The sequence below is a fragment of the Leucopleurus acutus genome (assembly GCF_964270905.1).
Source record: "Leucopleurus acutus genome assembly, chromosome: 3".
In the NCBI taxonomy this organism is placed as follows: Eukaryota; Metazoa; Chordata; class Mammalia; order Artiodactyla; family Delphinidae; genus Leucopleurus; species Leucopleurus acutus.
In genome coordinates this window covers 109,489,401-109,507,942 of record NC_139145.1, presented here as the reverse complement: position 1 = coordinate 109,507,942, position 18,542 = coordinate 109,489,401, and the positions used below count along the sequence as shown (strand labels likewise).

At 36.3% G+C, this 18,542-nt stretch overlaps 1 protein-coding gene across 2 annotated transcripts in view; it reads right to left on the bottom strand.

Annotated features, from left to right (window-relative positions):
- EDIL3 (EGF like repeats and discoidin domains 3) overlaps positions 1-18,542 on the bottom strand; it is a gene marked incomplete at both ends in the record, with an annotated part of 421,166 nt that overhangs the window by 127,200 nt on the left and 275,424 nt on the right. For both annotated transcript variants that reach the window (XM_082836360.1, XM_082836361.1), the window contains one exon: positions 17-172. In XM_082836360.1, coding sequence (XP_082692486.1) covers positions 17-172 — 156 coding nt within the window. The remainder of the gene's footprint in view (positions 1-16; positions 173-18,542) is intronic.

The window sequence follows — 18,542 nt, the reverse complement described above, 5'->3', positions numbered from 1 at the left end:
GTCATGTAAGTCTTACCATATCCTCATTGGTGCCTTTCACTGTGTACATTGCCCAAGTCTTTCCATCATTACTATAGGCAATTTTGTAGGATTTTGTATACTCTGGGCTTCCAATCCTCTTGGCTCCTTGAGTAATCACACCAGTAACTCTCATTTTTCTTTGTAAATTTATCTGAGGAGACAAGGCATAATCAACTATGATTTCATTGCTTTCAGGATAATGATGCTGATGATATCAAATTTGAAAATGGAACATTTTTATTTAATAGTAAAGATTTTAAATAATACAAAACAAGCATATATCAAGCTTAGCTTCAAAATGTCTCTCTCTGATGGTATACTTTTTTTTTTTTAAGTAAAGCAATATGTATGAACAAGATTTGAAAAGGGCAATGTGTCCCCAAAATATAAGTACTGAAAGCATTTGGTTGATTATATGTAAGTATGAGTTAGCAAAGTAAAAAATGAGAATGTTGTCTTCTCAAAATAACCTCAATGACATTACTATGAAACTAATGTCAATATAACTGTTAATGTGTCTCAACTGCTTTAGCCTTCAAGAAATTTCCATTAAAATAAAACATGCAAACCTCTTCGAGAACTTTGAGTATTAGAATAAGAAAAGATAAAGACAACAATGATGGCAAAAAACAAGTACAAAAGTATCTTCAGTTTCTCAATCTTTACACTGTAGTCTCTACTATGGGTTGTGTAAGTACACACTGGTCATGGAGGGTTTTTCACCAAATACTTCTCATTTCATTATATGGAGATGTTCTAACTGATATTTTCTCTCCATTCCAAATCAGCCTACAATAGTTTGCTGCAGCATAACTGTCACTTAATAAATTTTTCAACATTTTTCTCATATTTAAATAGAAATTTCCTTTTGACACAACATAATCATTCATTAAATGCTACCATGTAAGAAAAATACTTTCTCCATATATGGGCAAACATTAAAAATTGTTCTATTCACTTTAAAATGCCTTTATGATGTCTATAAAATCTTAAGCTCAGTAGAAAGGTACTGTTTCAATGTTCTTGACAAATCGCTATAAAGCTCTCCTCTCCACCAATTACAAATCAGAATAATTTAAATCTGTTATACTATAATGTTGTTAATAATTCAGAGACCATTTCCTGAGAAAACCAGAAAATCTTCAGATTCATGTAAGTGATAAGGACTTTCCACTCTCTGACGGGACTATAAGAGTTAACATTTGAAATGGCAGAGGATGTGCATGAAGAAACCAGCGCCTCTAGAATTTTTGTTTTTATATGATTAAAAACAGGTCATACATTTAAAAAGTCAAAAATTGGAACTATGAAAGCAATCATTAAAGAGTTCCCACCCCAGACAAACACTGTGACTCATTAAAAGACCTACAATGTTTTATTTCCCTGGATTTATAGATTTTAAATGTGTTAATGTGTTAAGGGCAATCCTGAATCCTGCATGTAGCCAGTGCCCTTTCAAGCTTCTGAAAGGTTGCTGACATGGCATGGTCCACCTTCCTCTCTATTCTGAGTTTCCCTAAGTCTCATCTTCCCTCTCTGATGGTTCTTCCCCAACTAGTGCTCATAAAACGAGTCTCTGTCTTACTCATGTATAAAGAAAATCTGGAATTTGGATGAGTTAAAGAACTGGGGTGAATGGTCCCCAGCCTCCGACTGGCGAGCATATATGCCCATGTTTCACTCTTATAAAGCAAACCTATAAACAACATTTTTGTTTTTAAATTCTGGGCCTGTGGTTCCTTTTTTCTTCAACAGTGCGAAGTGAGTTGACTCATGTATCTGATTTTGCTTTTCTCATTTTAATACTTAAACATCAAAATTACTGACATGAATACGTTTGATGTCTCATTCTTGTTTGGAGGTACAAATAAAAGAATACTCCCCATGAAGGTAAATTTTACTTACTACTCTTTTATCTCAACTAGTTCTCTAAGGGTGATTTTGTAATTTTGACTGTGAGATTTGGTAAAGGTAACCTCCGAAAGAGACTTTATCTCTATGTTAGGTAAATGAGCACATTGCTATGAAAGAGCCATATTCTTCCACTATCGTAGGTATAGCATTCTTTTTTCAAACGGAGACGCTTCACAGTCTAAATCTTTCTAATATATATAACATAAACAGTGGACACTATAAATCATGTTTCCTCCCATTTTGGAAGCCAAATTCCACACTTGATACTGCTGAACATTCCTTTTTCATTATCTTTTATCTTGTAGATGGCCAAATTATCTCTGCCGAAATTTTAGCTGATGAGCTGTAGACTAATTTTCTGAAGCTTAAATTATGTAACAATCAAAAAATGAAAATCTGAGTACATGTTTCTCTCTAAGTCATATCAGAAATGATGTTTTAAAAGATTCCTGTTTGCTCTAATATTTACAAGCTCTGAATATATATCTCAAGGAGCTGGAATTCCAGAGAGTAAATAGCACCCAACTTGGGTGGAATCTACTTTTAGTAGGTATTTGTAATTAAATATCAGTACTGTTTTCATCAAATAAAAAATGACAACCAAAAAGTGATTCACAGAATACTGGTTCAGGGATTATTAGCAATTACTAAGTTTTAGGCTTTTGAGTTCTCCTGTATCTAGCATTATTGGAGTGTGGAATCTGAAATCTACCGGTGAACTTCTCATATTCGTTATGTTAAAATCCATTGGTTTATCTTGCACTTTGAATGGGTCTTTTACCCATGCACGGTTTTGTAAAATCGCACATTGGTCATTTGGAAAATATAGACTCACGGAACTATGTGGACTCTCTAAAAGATTACACATTATACATATAATATCAAAAAGTCACATTCATTAATATCACCACCAATTTCATTAAAAAATCTTAAAACACTGGAAGCTCTCAAGCTCACACTGGCAGTTACATTTTTTCCAAAATTCTAATTTTCCCTTGAAATTTCAAGTTATATCTAGCAACAAATACTGTCAGTTGTTTTCCTTAATGTGGCAGGACTACTTTGTTCATTTTCAAGAAAATATCTGCCAAATATCCAGGTATGAATAGTCATGGTTTGTCAGTTGTTCTCTGAAGTAAACATAATGTTCAAATAAGGAGGGGGTAGTTCAGCCTGCGAATCACACAATCTCCCAAGTGCTTTTCCTCGAGATCATCCTCATAGTTCAGTACTCAGCAGAAGTGCTTTATGTGTGATTCCCATGTCATCACACAGAATATTAAAGACATGGCCAACATCGGCATTTAATAAAATTAATGATCGTTACTGTTTCATCAAGGACATTCTTAAGTGAGCTGGAGTTTTCTTCTTTTTTTTGGCCTCCAGCGTCTGCATAATGGGGGTGAATACAAAGACTACTAGTACAGTTTGATGCTACTGTCTTGATTTGTGCTAAGGCTCCAGCAATTTTACTCACCATTGTTCTGTGGCAACAGTACAAATGTCAACACAGTGACGATGGCAAAGAAAATCTTATAATTATTATGGAAATAGTGTTGACCTGTGGACTTCCTGGATGGGACTATGGGGGTCCCTGCCTCCACAAGACATATGGGTACTTCAAGTTCAGTTGAGAACTACTGATGTGAAATATACAAGGGGTTATTACAAACACACACACACATACTCCAAAGAGATGTAAAAAAACAACAGAAAACGGAGCAAAGCATATTAAAGGGCAATTCAGAGAAAAGGAAATGCCGAGAGTTAAATTTTCATTATTAATTAAATAAATGCAAATTAAATAAAAAGAGCAATTTATAGTGAACAACGTATAGCCAGAATGATGAGATAATATCAAGTATTGCTGAAGTATTCCTCTGCTGAGGGCGGGAGTTGTTATTAAAATTAACCTATTCCTGGGTATTCCTCCCCCCACCCCGCAAATTTCTGCATAGGTGCTCAATGAGAAATGCACACACATATTTATTGTAGAATTTTTTATGTTAGCAAAGAAGAGCAGCTTAAGTGACTATCCCTAGAGGAATAGAGATTTAAAATATAAAATATATGTGTGCACATGCACATGTCTGTGTGTGCTTTTGCACACATACACAAAAGCATACTTTCTGAGAGTCAGAAGTGATGAACTGGATTCATACACAGCCATCTAAAAACATAAGAATGTGGAAAAAAAACAGAATGAAATATACACAACACCACTTATGTAAATTGAAAAACAAACACATATACAACATAACATCATGCACTTTCCCATAATTCATGTGTCTAAATCAACCTAGGAAAGGTGAAATGAAAGATTACACATCAACCCTTCTAGGCTGAGTTTCTATAAGAGAAGAGGAATGAGACAGAAGGTGGGGAATGAGTAACAGTGCCAGGAAATAAGGAGGTTCATCCTCAAATCAGTGCTGGCAAAAGATATTCAAAGTGGGGGAAGGGATCATTGGTTCCTCTCATTTCCTCCTCTGTTCTCAAGGAAAAGGACTTAAGTATGGCCATCTGATGTAAGAGTACCATTACATACAAAAGTATTTTCTGAGACTCATTCCCCAGTATAAAATATAGTGCCATAAGCATTTCAAGCATACTTATTGTACAACATACTTAAAAGTATTTATAGTTGTACTTTAGGCAAAAGCTAGTATTAAATAAGCAATTAGCTTTAAAAGTAGCTTTATGAATAGCTAATTGTTTTTCTCTACCTCAACCTGGAAGTTGTGATCCATCTAAGTAATGCATTCCAGTGTGGGTCTGACTGGTAGCTGGTATCACTACATAAAAACAATAGGAACATAAAATGTAAACAAATACAGCTTGCCAAAAGGAACTACCTTCTTATTTTATTAAACTGAAAAAAAAGCTTTCAGTTTTTTAAATGTTGTAATAGTTGGGAAGTGGAAGAGGAAGAATTCCTTTTTGAAGAAAAGGAAACGTTTGCCAATTGAAGATTGGTAAAAGATAAACTGAAGCATATTAAAAACTTTAAGAGTTTATTTGATCAAAAAGTGATTGGAATGGGGTAGCACCAAACAAGAAGTGGTTAAGAGTGTTCCACAAACAGGAGCTTGGGGGAGACTTACAGAGAAGAGGGGGGAGCAAAGCAAAGAAATTATCTGATTAGCTATAGCTTAAGGAGTTGCATCATTTGGGAAAGCCTAGTTGGCTGTTTGTGATTGGTTGTCCTTAGGTTTCCAGTTCTTAACCTTGAGGAATTTACAGGCTTAGGTCTGTGCTTGTCTACGTAGGCTGCTAAGGCATTAAAGTCAACTCAGTCTAAAACATATAAACAGCGCATACAACTCAATATCAAAAACACCAAAAAACCCAATCAAAAAATGGGCAGAAAACCTGAATACATAGAAGATATGCAAATGGCTAACAGGCACATAGAAAGATGCTCAACATCACTAATTATTAGAGAAATGCAAATCAAAACAACAATGAGATATCATCTCATACCTGTCAGAATGGCTATCATCAAAATGTCTACAGATAACAAATGCTGCCAAGGATTTGGATAAAAGAGAACCCTTTTGATGGGAATGTAAATTGGTGCAGCCACCATGGAAAACAGTATGGAGGTTCCTCAAAAAACTAAAAATAGAGCCAGCAATTCTACTCTTGGGTGCATTATCTGGAAAAAATGAAAACACTAGTTTGAAAAGATCCATGCGCCCCAATGTTTATAGCAGCACTTTTTATAATAGCCAAGATATGAAAGTAACCCAGTGTCCATCAACAAATAAAGAAGATGTGATATATACATATATGAATATTACTCAGCCATAAAAAGAATGAAATTCCGCCATTTGCAGTAACATGGACAGACGTAAAGAATGTTATGCTTGATGAACTAAGTCAGACAGAGAAAGACAAATACTGTATGTTTTAACTTATATGTGGAATCTAAAAAATAAAACAAATAAACATACATAGCAAAAGAGAAACAGACTCACAGATATAGAAAACAAACTAGTGGTTACCGGTGGGGAGAGAGAAGGAAGGGGGGACATGTTAGAGATATGGGAATAAGAGATACAAACTATTATGTGTAAAATAGATAAGCTACAAGGATCTATTGTATAACACAGGGAATTATAGCCATTATTTTGTAATAACTTTTAATGGAGTATAAACTGTAAAAATACTGAATCACTATTCTGTATACCTGAAACTAATGTAATATTGTAAACCAACTATACTTCAATAAAAAAGGCAAATCAGACTAATGGTCTCCTTGTTTAATTAATTTAATAAGATCAATCAATAAGAGAAATAAATGCCTGATTCATAACTTATTATTAGGAAAATCATATTAAAATCAAACACTTAGTGGTTGTTTACTTCATGATTATTGGGGCACCAATCAGTAGTCTGTGAGTTGCTATGGAAAAAATGCAGATTTGAAGATTAGACAGCATATTACATTAAAGTACTATGTAAATAAATAGTACTTAAATAATGATACCCTATAACAATCATTATGCATACCAGTGTTTTAATAATTTGCACAAATTTTATGTAAATTGACCACTAAGTGCTGGTGAAGAGAGATTTTTTTTTTTTTTTTTTTTTTTTTTTTTTTGCGGTATGCGGGCCTCTCACTGTTGTGGCCTCTCCCATTGCGGAACACAGGCTCCAGACGGGCAGGCTCAGTGGCCATGGCTCACGGGCCCAGCCGCTCCGTGGCATGTGGGATCTTCCCGGACCGGGGCACGAACCCATGTCCCCTGCATCGGCAGGCGGACTCTCAACCACTGCGCCACCAGGGAAGCCCCGAAGAGAGATTTTTAAATTACTAATTTTTCTTTTCCTAATGATGAGGGTTATGGATTATCATATAAATATTAAAACTATCAAGATTAAGTAATGAAAGAACCTATGAGACAGGATGATGTTGATATATGTCCATCATTAGAATTGTTAAAACATAACTTGAGGAATTTGCTGTAACTGTGTATTAGCTATGAACGCAATCATGCTTAAACTAAAAGAAAAGCACATTTCTTAAGGAAACAATGGCCAAACTACAACCATCTTTTATGAGTATTTCACTCGAGTATCAGAACTGTCCTTATGTTGAATTAGAAACATTATTTTTTGTGTGGTTATTATAAAGGACATGTGTAATTAGAGAGAATTAGAGCACCCTTGAAACTGTAAATCATCATTATTCATGACACTTTCATCTTAATAGAGATTTTATTTTATGTACTAACATTCTACCTCTGGTGGAGTGGAGATGCAAAAAGACATGCATTCAATTAGCTCCAGGTCTGGAAGTATGAAAAAAAAATGTATATATATATACACACACACATATGTATACATGTATATGTATATTTGAAAATTCCAGATAACCATTTTATACTGATGGAATTTAAACTTTTAAATTTGTAAATGAGATTTTTTTTTCTCCATAATATTTTTCATAATCCACCTCATTTAAGTATGCTTTCACAGGTCACAGTAAGGACAATCCCTCCAGGAGGGCTGTCAGTTGGGAGCTGGCAATACAAATAAGCTTCAGGCAAAAAGAACAGGCAATCATCTCTTTTGAGTGATATGAGAAATAACTTGAGCCTTTGAGGCAGTTCTAGATATTTGGATTGTTCAGATGTCACTTAAGGGGTTAAAAAGAAACAGGAACACTATCACCAAAAGTTTCTAGTTAAAAAATTACAGGGAATTAGACTCCCCTGTAATTCACATTATCTTATTAACATAAAGTATTTTTATCGATTGCATCTTTAACATCTTCTGTGGAGACCTGGGTGGTGGGAAGCATCATGAACGTGTCTAAGGAGGAAGACCTCTGGGGTGTGTCAGGATGAAAGGAGTAACTCAGACCAACAGTGCATAAGTTCATGGTTTTGATATGACTGGCCTAGTTATAACAGAATTTCCCTTAAACAACCTCCATATCACCAATGACCTGATTCACTAACACTTCATCCCCACTGTTAAACACATGCACTGCTCTGCACATCCTGGCACTTTGGCTGGTCTCTGCCAGGCCTATTCTCCTTGTTGCCAGCTGAAACGCACACTAACCGTGAGTCAGTTGTGTTGGATCCTCAACCTGTTTTTTTTCAAGTTGTGCTCGTTATTTTAATTATGTAATTTGATTAAACATAATTGCTAAATGTGACTGGGAAAGGAGAGGGTTTTTTTTGCCTATGAAAACATGAAATAGCTTTGAAAAACCTCGAAAAGGCAAATTACTGAAAACAATTGATATTATTGGGGAAGTAATTAATACCTAGGGTTCTATGCTTGAATAACTTTGCCAGTATGTTTAAGCAACAAATAAAATAAAAACTGAAATCAATAACGCTTCATGGGTGTGATTCATCTAAGAAACATGAAAAAGAATTTAAATGCTTTTTTCTTTTAATCAGTTTTTATTAACTAATCAATACTTAGTTCTGAAGCTCCAGATAAGAGGGCTCCTAAATTGCCCTCCACTGTTCTGAATGCTGGTCAGCCTTTGACATGTGTTCAATTAACCCAACTGTCTTCTTTGAAAAAAAGATGGGACAAGAACACAAGCAAGTAAGCATAAAAACTATAATCTCTTTATGACTCTTTGCACCTGGGAAAATTTCCAATCAAAGTGAAACACCTCATTCACTAAATAGTGTGCAACAGAAGGAATTCACACACCATCATGGGTGTAACCTGTTAGTTGTTCCACGAGTCCCGGCATAACAGCTTCCTCTGAATTTCCCCCTATTTCTGAAGAGCTTTCAGTATATTGTACTCTTCTCCCCCTTTTTGGTACTTGCTGTGGCTAGAGTTTCTTCATATCCTCCAGTATTTATATTCAGGAATGAACTGAACTGTGGCTATTTTGTTTAAAGACTTCAATCTGTATATTAAGTTTCATGTAATAGTATATATTAAGGTAGTGGTGGTCCAGAACCCTCATAAATAAAGTTTCATGGTCTGAGGTATGGATTTTAATTCTTGTGCTCTGAAATTTAGATTTTTCTTGTCTTTTTCCTGGTTACTTTATATGGCTAGGGCAAGAATTAAAGGAGCCATTGTCTGTAAAAAACCTGGTAATTTGAATAGATTCAATAAAAAGATGGAAGGAAGGAAGGAGGGAAAGATGGAAGGAAGGAAGGAGAAAAACAGAAACCTCAAAGAAAAGATAGAAGATGGGGAAGAAACAAGAGGAATTAAAAGAGAAAATGATGACATTACATGAGTAGGAACATTAACCTCAATAAAGATACATTAGAAATAATAAAAATAAGGTCACTTTGCTAATCTATATATTTTTAAAGAAGCCTGAGGTGATACCAAAAAGGAAAAAAAAAAATTCTTGATGCACAAGCACAGGAGCAGTGGGTGCGCCATAAAGGGGAGAGGAAAGAGGGAGGCTGTGGGCCAGAGACTGGACTTGCTTAAGTTCCTATAGGTGGCCAATGTCAACAGCAATAGCTCTTAGGTGGATGGGAAGAGGGCAATCACCTGCTCCACCAAGAAAAGAGAGGGGGGGAGGAGTGAGAGAGGGGGGATAAATTAGCATGTTGAAAAATTTTAAAAAGTTTATCAATTAAAAAAAACCTTCAAGGCAGATGTTAGGAGAGGTGCATTACTTTTTTTTTTTTTTTAAACTTCATTATTTTATTTTCGGCTGTGTTGGGTCTTCGTTGTTGTGCACGGGCTTTCTCTAGCTGTGGTGAGTGGGGGCTACTCTTTCTTGCGGTGTGTGGGCTTCTCACTGCGGTGGCTTCTCCTGTTGTGGAGCACGGGCTCTAGGCGTGTGAGCTCAGTAGTTGTGGCTCACGGACTCTAAAGCGCAGGCTCAGTAGTTGTGGCGCACGGGCTTAGTTGCTCCGCGGCATGTGGGATCTTCCTGGACCAAGGCCCGAACCTGTGTCCCCTGCATTGGCAGGAGGATTCTCCACCACTGCGCCACCAGGGAAGCCCCAGGTGCATTACTTCTAATAGCTGGCTCAGGAACGAGGGGGAGGAATTTCACTTTAAGGTCCACATGAATGCTCTCCTCCACTTCAACCACCTCGCTGAGTGGCCTTCAAAGTGAATGTGACTGAGGACAGTACTGAGGGAATAGGAAAAGTAAAATAACAACTGGATCTTCAATTACTTTAAGTATAGTCTTAGCCAAACCTGAGAATTCCCTGATGTTCATATCCCTAAACAGGACGATGAAGGGTTGGCAGGTAGAGAAGAACGCATTATCCCCTGTGTTCTCTAATTTTTCTTATTTCAGCTTGTTTTTAGCACACAAACAACAATGCCAACAGAACAGTTTCCAAGATTTGCTATGAGAACACTCTATACCTTTCCCTTCATGAAGATATTATTGGTAGTGTCAGTAAGTGCCCTGAAATTTAAAATGCTGACATGGGATCACTTAAACATCAAGACAGAAACAAAAATCACATAATAAAAACTTAAAAGGTACTTCTGGGAAGCAGAATACTATGATACTCTTCATTTTTATGTACCGAAGGAAAAAGTCTAAGCAAACATATGCTCTAGCAAACAAAGTGGCAAATTTTCTAGGATATTATTTTCTAGCATTGAGCAATATGAATGAATTAACCAAAAAGAGAAATCAGAGGGCTAAACAGAAGGAGTGGAAACCTCTGAGACACAGATGCAGCAGCCATTACCAGGCAATAACTTAGTATTCTATAGTCTTTGTGTACTTCTGGTTTATTTTAATCTAAATAAGTACACTCTTCCATCTGTGTTTCAAAAGTAAAATTAAATAGTTTTAGAAATTAAATTTCATTGTCACATTGGAATATATCAGCAAATATTCTGAATAACCAAACAGATAACATTTCATGGCTTGTTTTGAGAACTTAACTTCATGATTCAAAAACTCTGTTTAAAAAGACAAACCAAATAGTGCTTGGTCGTTTTTCCTTATTATTAAATTGTTACCCTAGACCTAAAGGTAGCTGCTAGGAATGTTATTACCTGAGTTAACCAGATTATCTAATTTCAGACATGCTGAAAGTAAGTTTTTAATATGACTCCAAAATTGGACGCACACTGGCAATATTCCATAGTCTCTTAAAGTGCTGCCTGATACAAAAGGTTCTTTGCAGTCTATAATGAAGTCTCCCTGGAAGAGGCAAGTAATATCTTTTAATCCTTCTACCTGCTTATACACTTCTATGGTAAGGATTAATTTGTAATTTGCATTGTATTTCTATGGAAAGTATGGGTACCCCACTTAAATGTATAATTATCTTTAAATAAAATATGGAAGGTAAAATGCTCTAAACTGTTTGAACATTTTGAATCCCTTTATGAGCAAGTAAATTCTGAAATTTGAAGTCAGAGGTTTTCACAACAAACCAACATCTGGGACTGGACTTGTTGAGTTTGGGACTTATTAGGTGTTGGGAGAATGATGGTGCTATGGGAACACTGGAAAGATGAGAAACAAAGAGAAGCAAAAGCCTGCAGTCGGAAGTCCTGTACTGCATGTCTTTAAGATGTGCATACAGACCCCTCCTTTCTAGGTGATGATCAGTGGTAAGAACCACTAAGACCCAAAATTGCTTGCCTTCACCAAGAGGTGTTAGAAGGAACAACAGAAATTCTGTTTCTTTAGGGTAGGAGAAGATCACTGTACTTAAAATGTTTGTCTTCTGAAAACCCACGCTGGAAAACTGGTTGTGCAACTGTGCTTCCTAACATGGCCTTGGGCAAGGTTCTTAACCTTCCTGAACCAGAATTTCTTCATCTGTACAATGGTAATGAGATGCTATCTAACTCACAGGGTCTTCTGAGTTTTAAAGGTGATGTTGACCCTTAGGTGCCTAGCATCTTTAGGGATTCTTTGATTGTTTGCTATCAGTACCATTCTTTCCAGGAAAGAGGAAAGTTGAATTTCTCCTTTACAAATGTAGGAAAACAACAAAAATAAGAAAATGATTCTTTAATTCACACTGATCAGGCATATTAGACTCCATTTCTTTAACTTTTACTTTTCAAAGTGCTTTTATACATAGTACATTATTTCTTTGCTCTTTATATTAACCCTAAGAAATAAATTGTATGATTCTGGTCTCCCATATGGGCCAAGATGGGAAGATGATGGGGGAATTTTGGTCATCTATGCTCCCTTAGAAGTAAGGAGACGAATACACAAAGGGCAAAGGTAAGCACAGAAAAAACTCTACTCCCCACACAGCACTCTTGTCCAACATGGACTCCTTGATAAGGTAGAAAGATAATATTTTTACATGTTTTCAAAGAAACACAGTTTCACCACTACCAAAAAAATCTGCATAGCAAAACATTAAAATATTTCAAATTTAGGAGGAAGAAAATAGAATACACCTCATTATTTTAAAATAATAATTTTGCTGAACAGATGTTGGCAATTAGACAATCTTTAAAAGATGTAATGACTGTATTGTTCGTAAACTTTTGTTCCACTTCCCCTAACTAAATACTATAAAACAATTTGATCTAACATTTTTGAAACCTTGAATTAATTATTTTTAAACGGAAAAATGTCATTTTTAATTTTTGTAATTTCATTAGAGTGTGACTGGAATTTAGAAAACAAGTTATTTTTTAATGGTCAAGGACTACACATACTAACCACTGACCAGATTTATGCCTATAAAAATTACATCCATAACTCTAGCTTTACAGTTCATTTTACGACCCATTATTCTAAGCTTCATATGATTTAAAAAGTGACATAAAATTTTTGATGACAAAATACTATAATCATGTTATTAGGACATTCAAAATAAGGCAAAGTACATTACACTTGACTTTTTTTTTTTTTTGGTAGCTTGAACTGTAGATTTTCTCCAGTCTTAGATCACTTCTTCGTTTTCAAACCTTCAGTGGTTTGCCTACCCACCACCAAATTAAAACATGCACATCTTTCACTCTGGCATGCACTAATTCCTACCATGTCATTGCAACTTATATTTTCAGCTGCACTTCTGATTATTTAATGGATTTAATTTGTCCCACATGTCTATAATTTCCAAACATGATGATAGAGACAGTGGGAAATGGAGACAGAAAAGAGCTTTGGACATGTAATCTAAAGAGGAAAAACACACAATTAACTGTAATTCGAAGCAGAATATTACAAATGATAAAGGGACATATGGGTTGTTATGGACATAAAGAGAAAATATCAATTAATAGTGACTGGAAACAGAAAACTAGGTCTAGAAAGGTCAAGCTGCCTCCCCCAAGTCACATGCCAGGATTGAATGGTCATCTCAGACCCAGAGGAGAGCAAGAGAGGTAGCCCAGGAGGTGGAGCCCTCACTAAGCTAATGAGGGTCTGGCGAGGCTGGACAAAAAGGTAATTCTTCTGTTGTTATGTCTGTCTATCTGGAAGGCCCCTTTCATCTATTGGAGCAGTCTGAAAGCTTATCTGCTCTTTAAGTCTCCTTTTAAATAGCTTCCTTTGCACTTACATGTAACACTTAAAAATTATTATTACGACACTAATACATTTGGCCTTGGATCTAATATTGAATATGCTATTTTCAGAATCATATTAGGTAAGATTCAGTTCAGATGTGAGTGACAAAAGCCCAAATTAACAGTGGCTTAAATAAGAAAGAATTTGGCTTCTCCCTTGTGTAAACATGTGACTAGGCAGAAGGGGCTGATATAGCAGGGCCCCGGGTGCCTTCTATCTTGTTGCCACTGTATGTAACCCTGATCTCATGGTCCAAGATGGTGGCATCTGAGTTTCTGGCAGCAGGATGAAGAAAGGGAGAAGAGGGGAGAAGAGGGCATGTGGGTGTAACCTCTCAAGGAAGATTCACAGAAACCACACTGTGATGCTTTTGCTTATATGCCTTGGGCCCTTTGTGAATCACAAGGCTACACCTAGTGGAAAGGGAGGTTGGGAAATACAGCCTAAAAGACTATATTTTTATACAGAATATACAGAATAGTACACTGAATAAGACATATAATCTTATACAGAATAAGACTATATTCTGAGGTAAAACATGCTTATTAGCTAGTAATCCTCTTGCTATGGAAATAGGCGAAAAGGATGTTGGGAGACAGTTAAAAGTCTTGGCTACAACTCTCAATATATATTTGTTAAATGAGTGAGAATGTACATTTATTAATCACTTGCTGTATGGTAATATGTGACAACATCCATTATAAAATATTCACAACAATCTTAAAAAGCCACTCTATTTTGTTACCACTTTATATATAAAGAAGTTGTATCTTAGAGTGGTTAAGTAATTTTATCCAAAGTGACAGTGGCCAGTTGAATCCAGAACCACTGATCTTGAACACCATATTGCTTTACCATAGAATATAACCGCTTATGCAAATGTGTTTTACTTGTGTTAGATTTATAAGTAATGTGGCTTATCTTCACACTATTTATTAATTCACTTAATAAATACTGAGCAAATAAAAATTGTTCTAGGTCTTGGGGATACCAATTATGATAGCATATTTTTTTCTTATTTATTAAAGGTTTAGTCACTGGGATTGGTGAGAATACAAAGTGAGCCAACAGACAGTCCCCCTACCCTCATGCAGCTTACTTAATAATCTCCTATATAGTCTTTAATTATAAGCAATGAGCAAAAAAGAATAAGAAGTTATAAGAACACATATTATGAGAACTGTATCTAGTCTAGGGTGAAGAGTTGAGTCAGGGAAGGCTTCCTTGATAAACTTGCCTCTAGAAGAGAAATTGGCACATGGGAAATGCTCAGTGAAAATACTGAATGAATGAATGATTGAATTTATTAATTAAAAGGGAGTTGGAGGTCACTTTGGAAGATGTTTTTGCCAAGCCTGGGAAGTAGAAGGGAATACCCTTCAAGAAGTCCCATGTGGCTGGAACTCAATAAATTCTCCCCACTTCCCAGAGCACATCGTTGAGTTCAATTATTCGTTGAATTAAATCAAACAGCTTTTTTTTTCCCTCTCAAATGTCCACACAATGAAGTAAAAATTTTTTGCATAAGATCATCTGAAATGTTTTCTTTACTTAAATAAGCTCCACACAGGCTCAGAAAACGTGTCTATTGCCCAAATAGTTCTCTGCAAATAGGAGCTGCTAAATAAATACTGATTCATCTACAGCAGATTGGAAACTAAGGAAAACATTCTAAAAAATTTGTAGTGTACTCTTCTTTCAACATTTACATACATCTTTCCAAATCTGGGTTAATGCTCCTAAGAAAAGAAAAGCTAAGATCCATTGGCAATATCAAAATGTCCTATTTGTTGTTTTGTTTTACAAGATAATCACTTGAAAGAACTTCTTGAAAGCTACCATTATGTAAAAATACTGGCTCAGGTTGGGCTCCTGCTAGGAAAACTAAGAAAAATTTACATCTGCTTTTGAAACTCAGCACTCACTCTAATAGCAGTGCTAATGATAGTAACTAAGGAGACCTGAGTTTAACATAGCTTTCTTTTTAATCTGAAAAATGAAAATATAGCCTATTATTATAAACTCAGAGAAGAATACTTCAAACTTAAAGTAGCATTAAACACATAATACAAGCAAAAATCTGACAGCCCATTTGTGGGCAAAAAAAAAGGAGATCTTTGTTATTTTTTCAAGAACCAAAATAACAACAAAATAAAACAATCTACACTAAGAACACCAATGTTAAGTTGAAACAGCTACTATTCTAATGAAATATATCAATTTTGGGGAAAACAGCAGCCACAGCAATAACAACATTAAAAACAAATACATGGAGAAAATGTAACCAACATATAGCACAGGAATGAAATGTCCTGAAAAAGGTGTTAATGTGTAGAATGAATACACTTATTCCCAAGCTCAAAGTTCAGCTCTTTTCTTCCAAAGGGTCCTGTGCAATGGTGCTCCCAGGTAAGCTATGGTCTTATACACTGTTTTGATGAAAATGGAAATAGAAGAAAGAGAGACTTTCACCTCTGTGGGAGGATACTCTGTTTTAGAGTTCTCATCTGTTCCCTCAAAAATCTATTTCAACTCTATGTGGACAGGCGTGGCCTTGTGACTCAAAGTGGCCAGTGGTAATAAGGAAGCGTGTCACTTGGCAGTGGTGTCCACTTGATCCACTTCTACTCTCTATACAGAGCAAACTCACTTTTCCAACTTTATACTGGATATTATTTTCTCTAGGTAAATCACCAAGGCCCAAAATATATGCATCATTTTCCAAGCAGACCAACTCCTTTTCCTGATTTCTACATTTCTGTTAATGGTACCAAAATCATGCAGGCTCAAAACCCTGGAATTTAATTTTTCTTACTTTTTTCCTCCCTCCCCTCCCATAACACACAGTTGAATCGGTTGTCAGTGATGCACCCTCAAACCCTCTTACAGTTTGATCTTTTATTTTTATTTCAACAGCTGCCAGTCTCATTCAGGTCCTCCTCTGGGCAGTTAGCCATAAAAGCCTCTCAACTGGTGTGCCTGCTCCTAGACTCGCCTCTGCATTAAACACAGCATTTATTCAATAAAATTGTACTAAAAGCCTTGTTAGCACTAGGCTTTGTGTTGTATACACATAACACGCACCACACCACTGACATGCCACCTTCCTAAACTCTAGTTCTGACAGTATTAATAACCTGCTGAAAACTCTTCAATAACCATCAAGTGCCACCTTCATCCAGTATTGATGTATTTCACCTTCTGATGTCTCCTTACCTTTGCAGACCCTTATCCTCTTATTCCGCACCCTCCCACCCACCCCCGCCCACCCCCACATGTACCCAAATTTTCAGTATAGTAAACCAGTCCCTGTGGTACCTTGAGTTCCCTCCATCTCCTCTGTGACTCTGTTCATCCTGTTCCTTCCATCTGGAATAAGCTCTTCAATGTCATCCTCAAAAATGGTGAACATACTAAATTCACCTTTAATAATTAAAATGTAAATGGCTTTTTGATGTTTTCATTATACTTTGGTTGCGTAGAGAATAAGTATTTCTTCCTTAAAGACTCCTAAGACCCAGCTGAGGTTTTAAAAATAAAACATTTAAAGCCTGGTCTTCCAGAGATGTGGCTATTTTACGACCCTTTTACTATTTAATTATGACTTAATTATTGAAGGCCTCACGTCATAGGCAAAAATCCTTTGAAAACGATTAAGCATTACTATTTCCAGTTCATGGAGGAATGGGGATTCCACTTAAGGCAGACAACTCATACAGGCAGGTTAATAATAAAACATCACCAAAGCAGCTTAAGTCGTTAGGTCTTAGAATTGTGATGTCTTGATGCCATCCATTACTTTAAAATATCCCACACTGATGTCTCATTTGGAAGAACAATATACTATTCTCCAACCTCTTTATTTAATTAAGTTGCTTCTAATAGTGAAAGGGGCACATTCAAGGAGAAGTATCTCTCCCTTGCTAGACTGTGAGCTCCATCAGGGTAGTGATTACTACATTTTTTCCTAAGGATCTCCACTATCACAATCCACCTGAGGTGTCTGCTTATTATGTAGTCCCCTGGGTTCCAACTCTGACCTATGAATTCAGGAACTCTAAGGATGGGGGCCATATTTAAAAAGCCCTCCAGGTAATTTTTATGTAGTTGACACTTGAGAACTACTGCCCCAGCCTAGAGGTGCACTGCTTGTTTATGGGCAGATATAAATTTTATAAAATACAATAGCTACTTTATAAAGCTTTAAGAAAATCCAAGACTCCCCCCATACCCACTACCAGTGCCCACCCCGTACCTCCAAAAATAAATAAATAAATAAATAAAAGGGCACTTCCAAGAGCTTTCAAAGTAAGGATAGTACAGAGGTTAGGAATGGCTTAGCGCTGGCCTCTCACACAAGCTGTCTTGTGTTTAAATCCCAACCATGCAATTTACTAGATTAGTCAATTTGGACAATTTATCGTTCCGTGCCTAGATGTCCCTATCTGACTAATGGGTATAAGAACAATACCAATTACATGGAATTACGATTCAATATACACGAAGTAGTTGAAACGGCATATAGTGCTAGCTGTTAGATTATTTTCAAGCTAATACATAATAGTATGGATAATGAGACTCAGCTGGATCCAAAGTATAAGTGACTAGAGTAACTTTTTCTGCACTTAAATCTAACCATATTCAGTTAGTTTTAAACAACAACCAAATCCCCCAAATTGAAATGGTTTCCAATTAATTACTGTCTCAAAAAACTAAAGCTTTCAGAATCAGGCCAAGTGGCTTGGTACTTGGTCACATTTTCAACACAAGGAGGTTTTCAGTGAGGCCTTGGGGCAGAATAAATTTGTTCAGTGTCTACAGTGGAAATAAGGGTTTCCTTCAGCTCAGTCCAAATAGTAATCCCACTAGTTCCCAGACGATAAACATAAAGAGACAATCAAACCTTTAGCTCAGACTCTCACTTTTCCCCTTGCTTCTCGGCCTTTCTACCCCCACTAAGGACTCAGGACAGGCTGCCAGCAGACCTCCTCTGCCCTTGCAGGAGGTGCTGCTGCAGCCCTTTCAGAACGAACTGTTGCATTGGAGGCAGTAGCTGATGCGGACTCATAAGCAAAATCTCCCATGGGCAGGTCTCATAAGCACGGTTAACACCTTGGATTGAAGC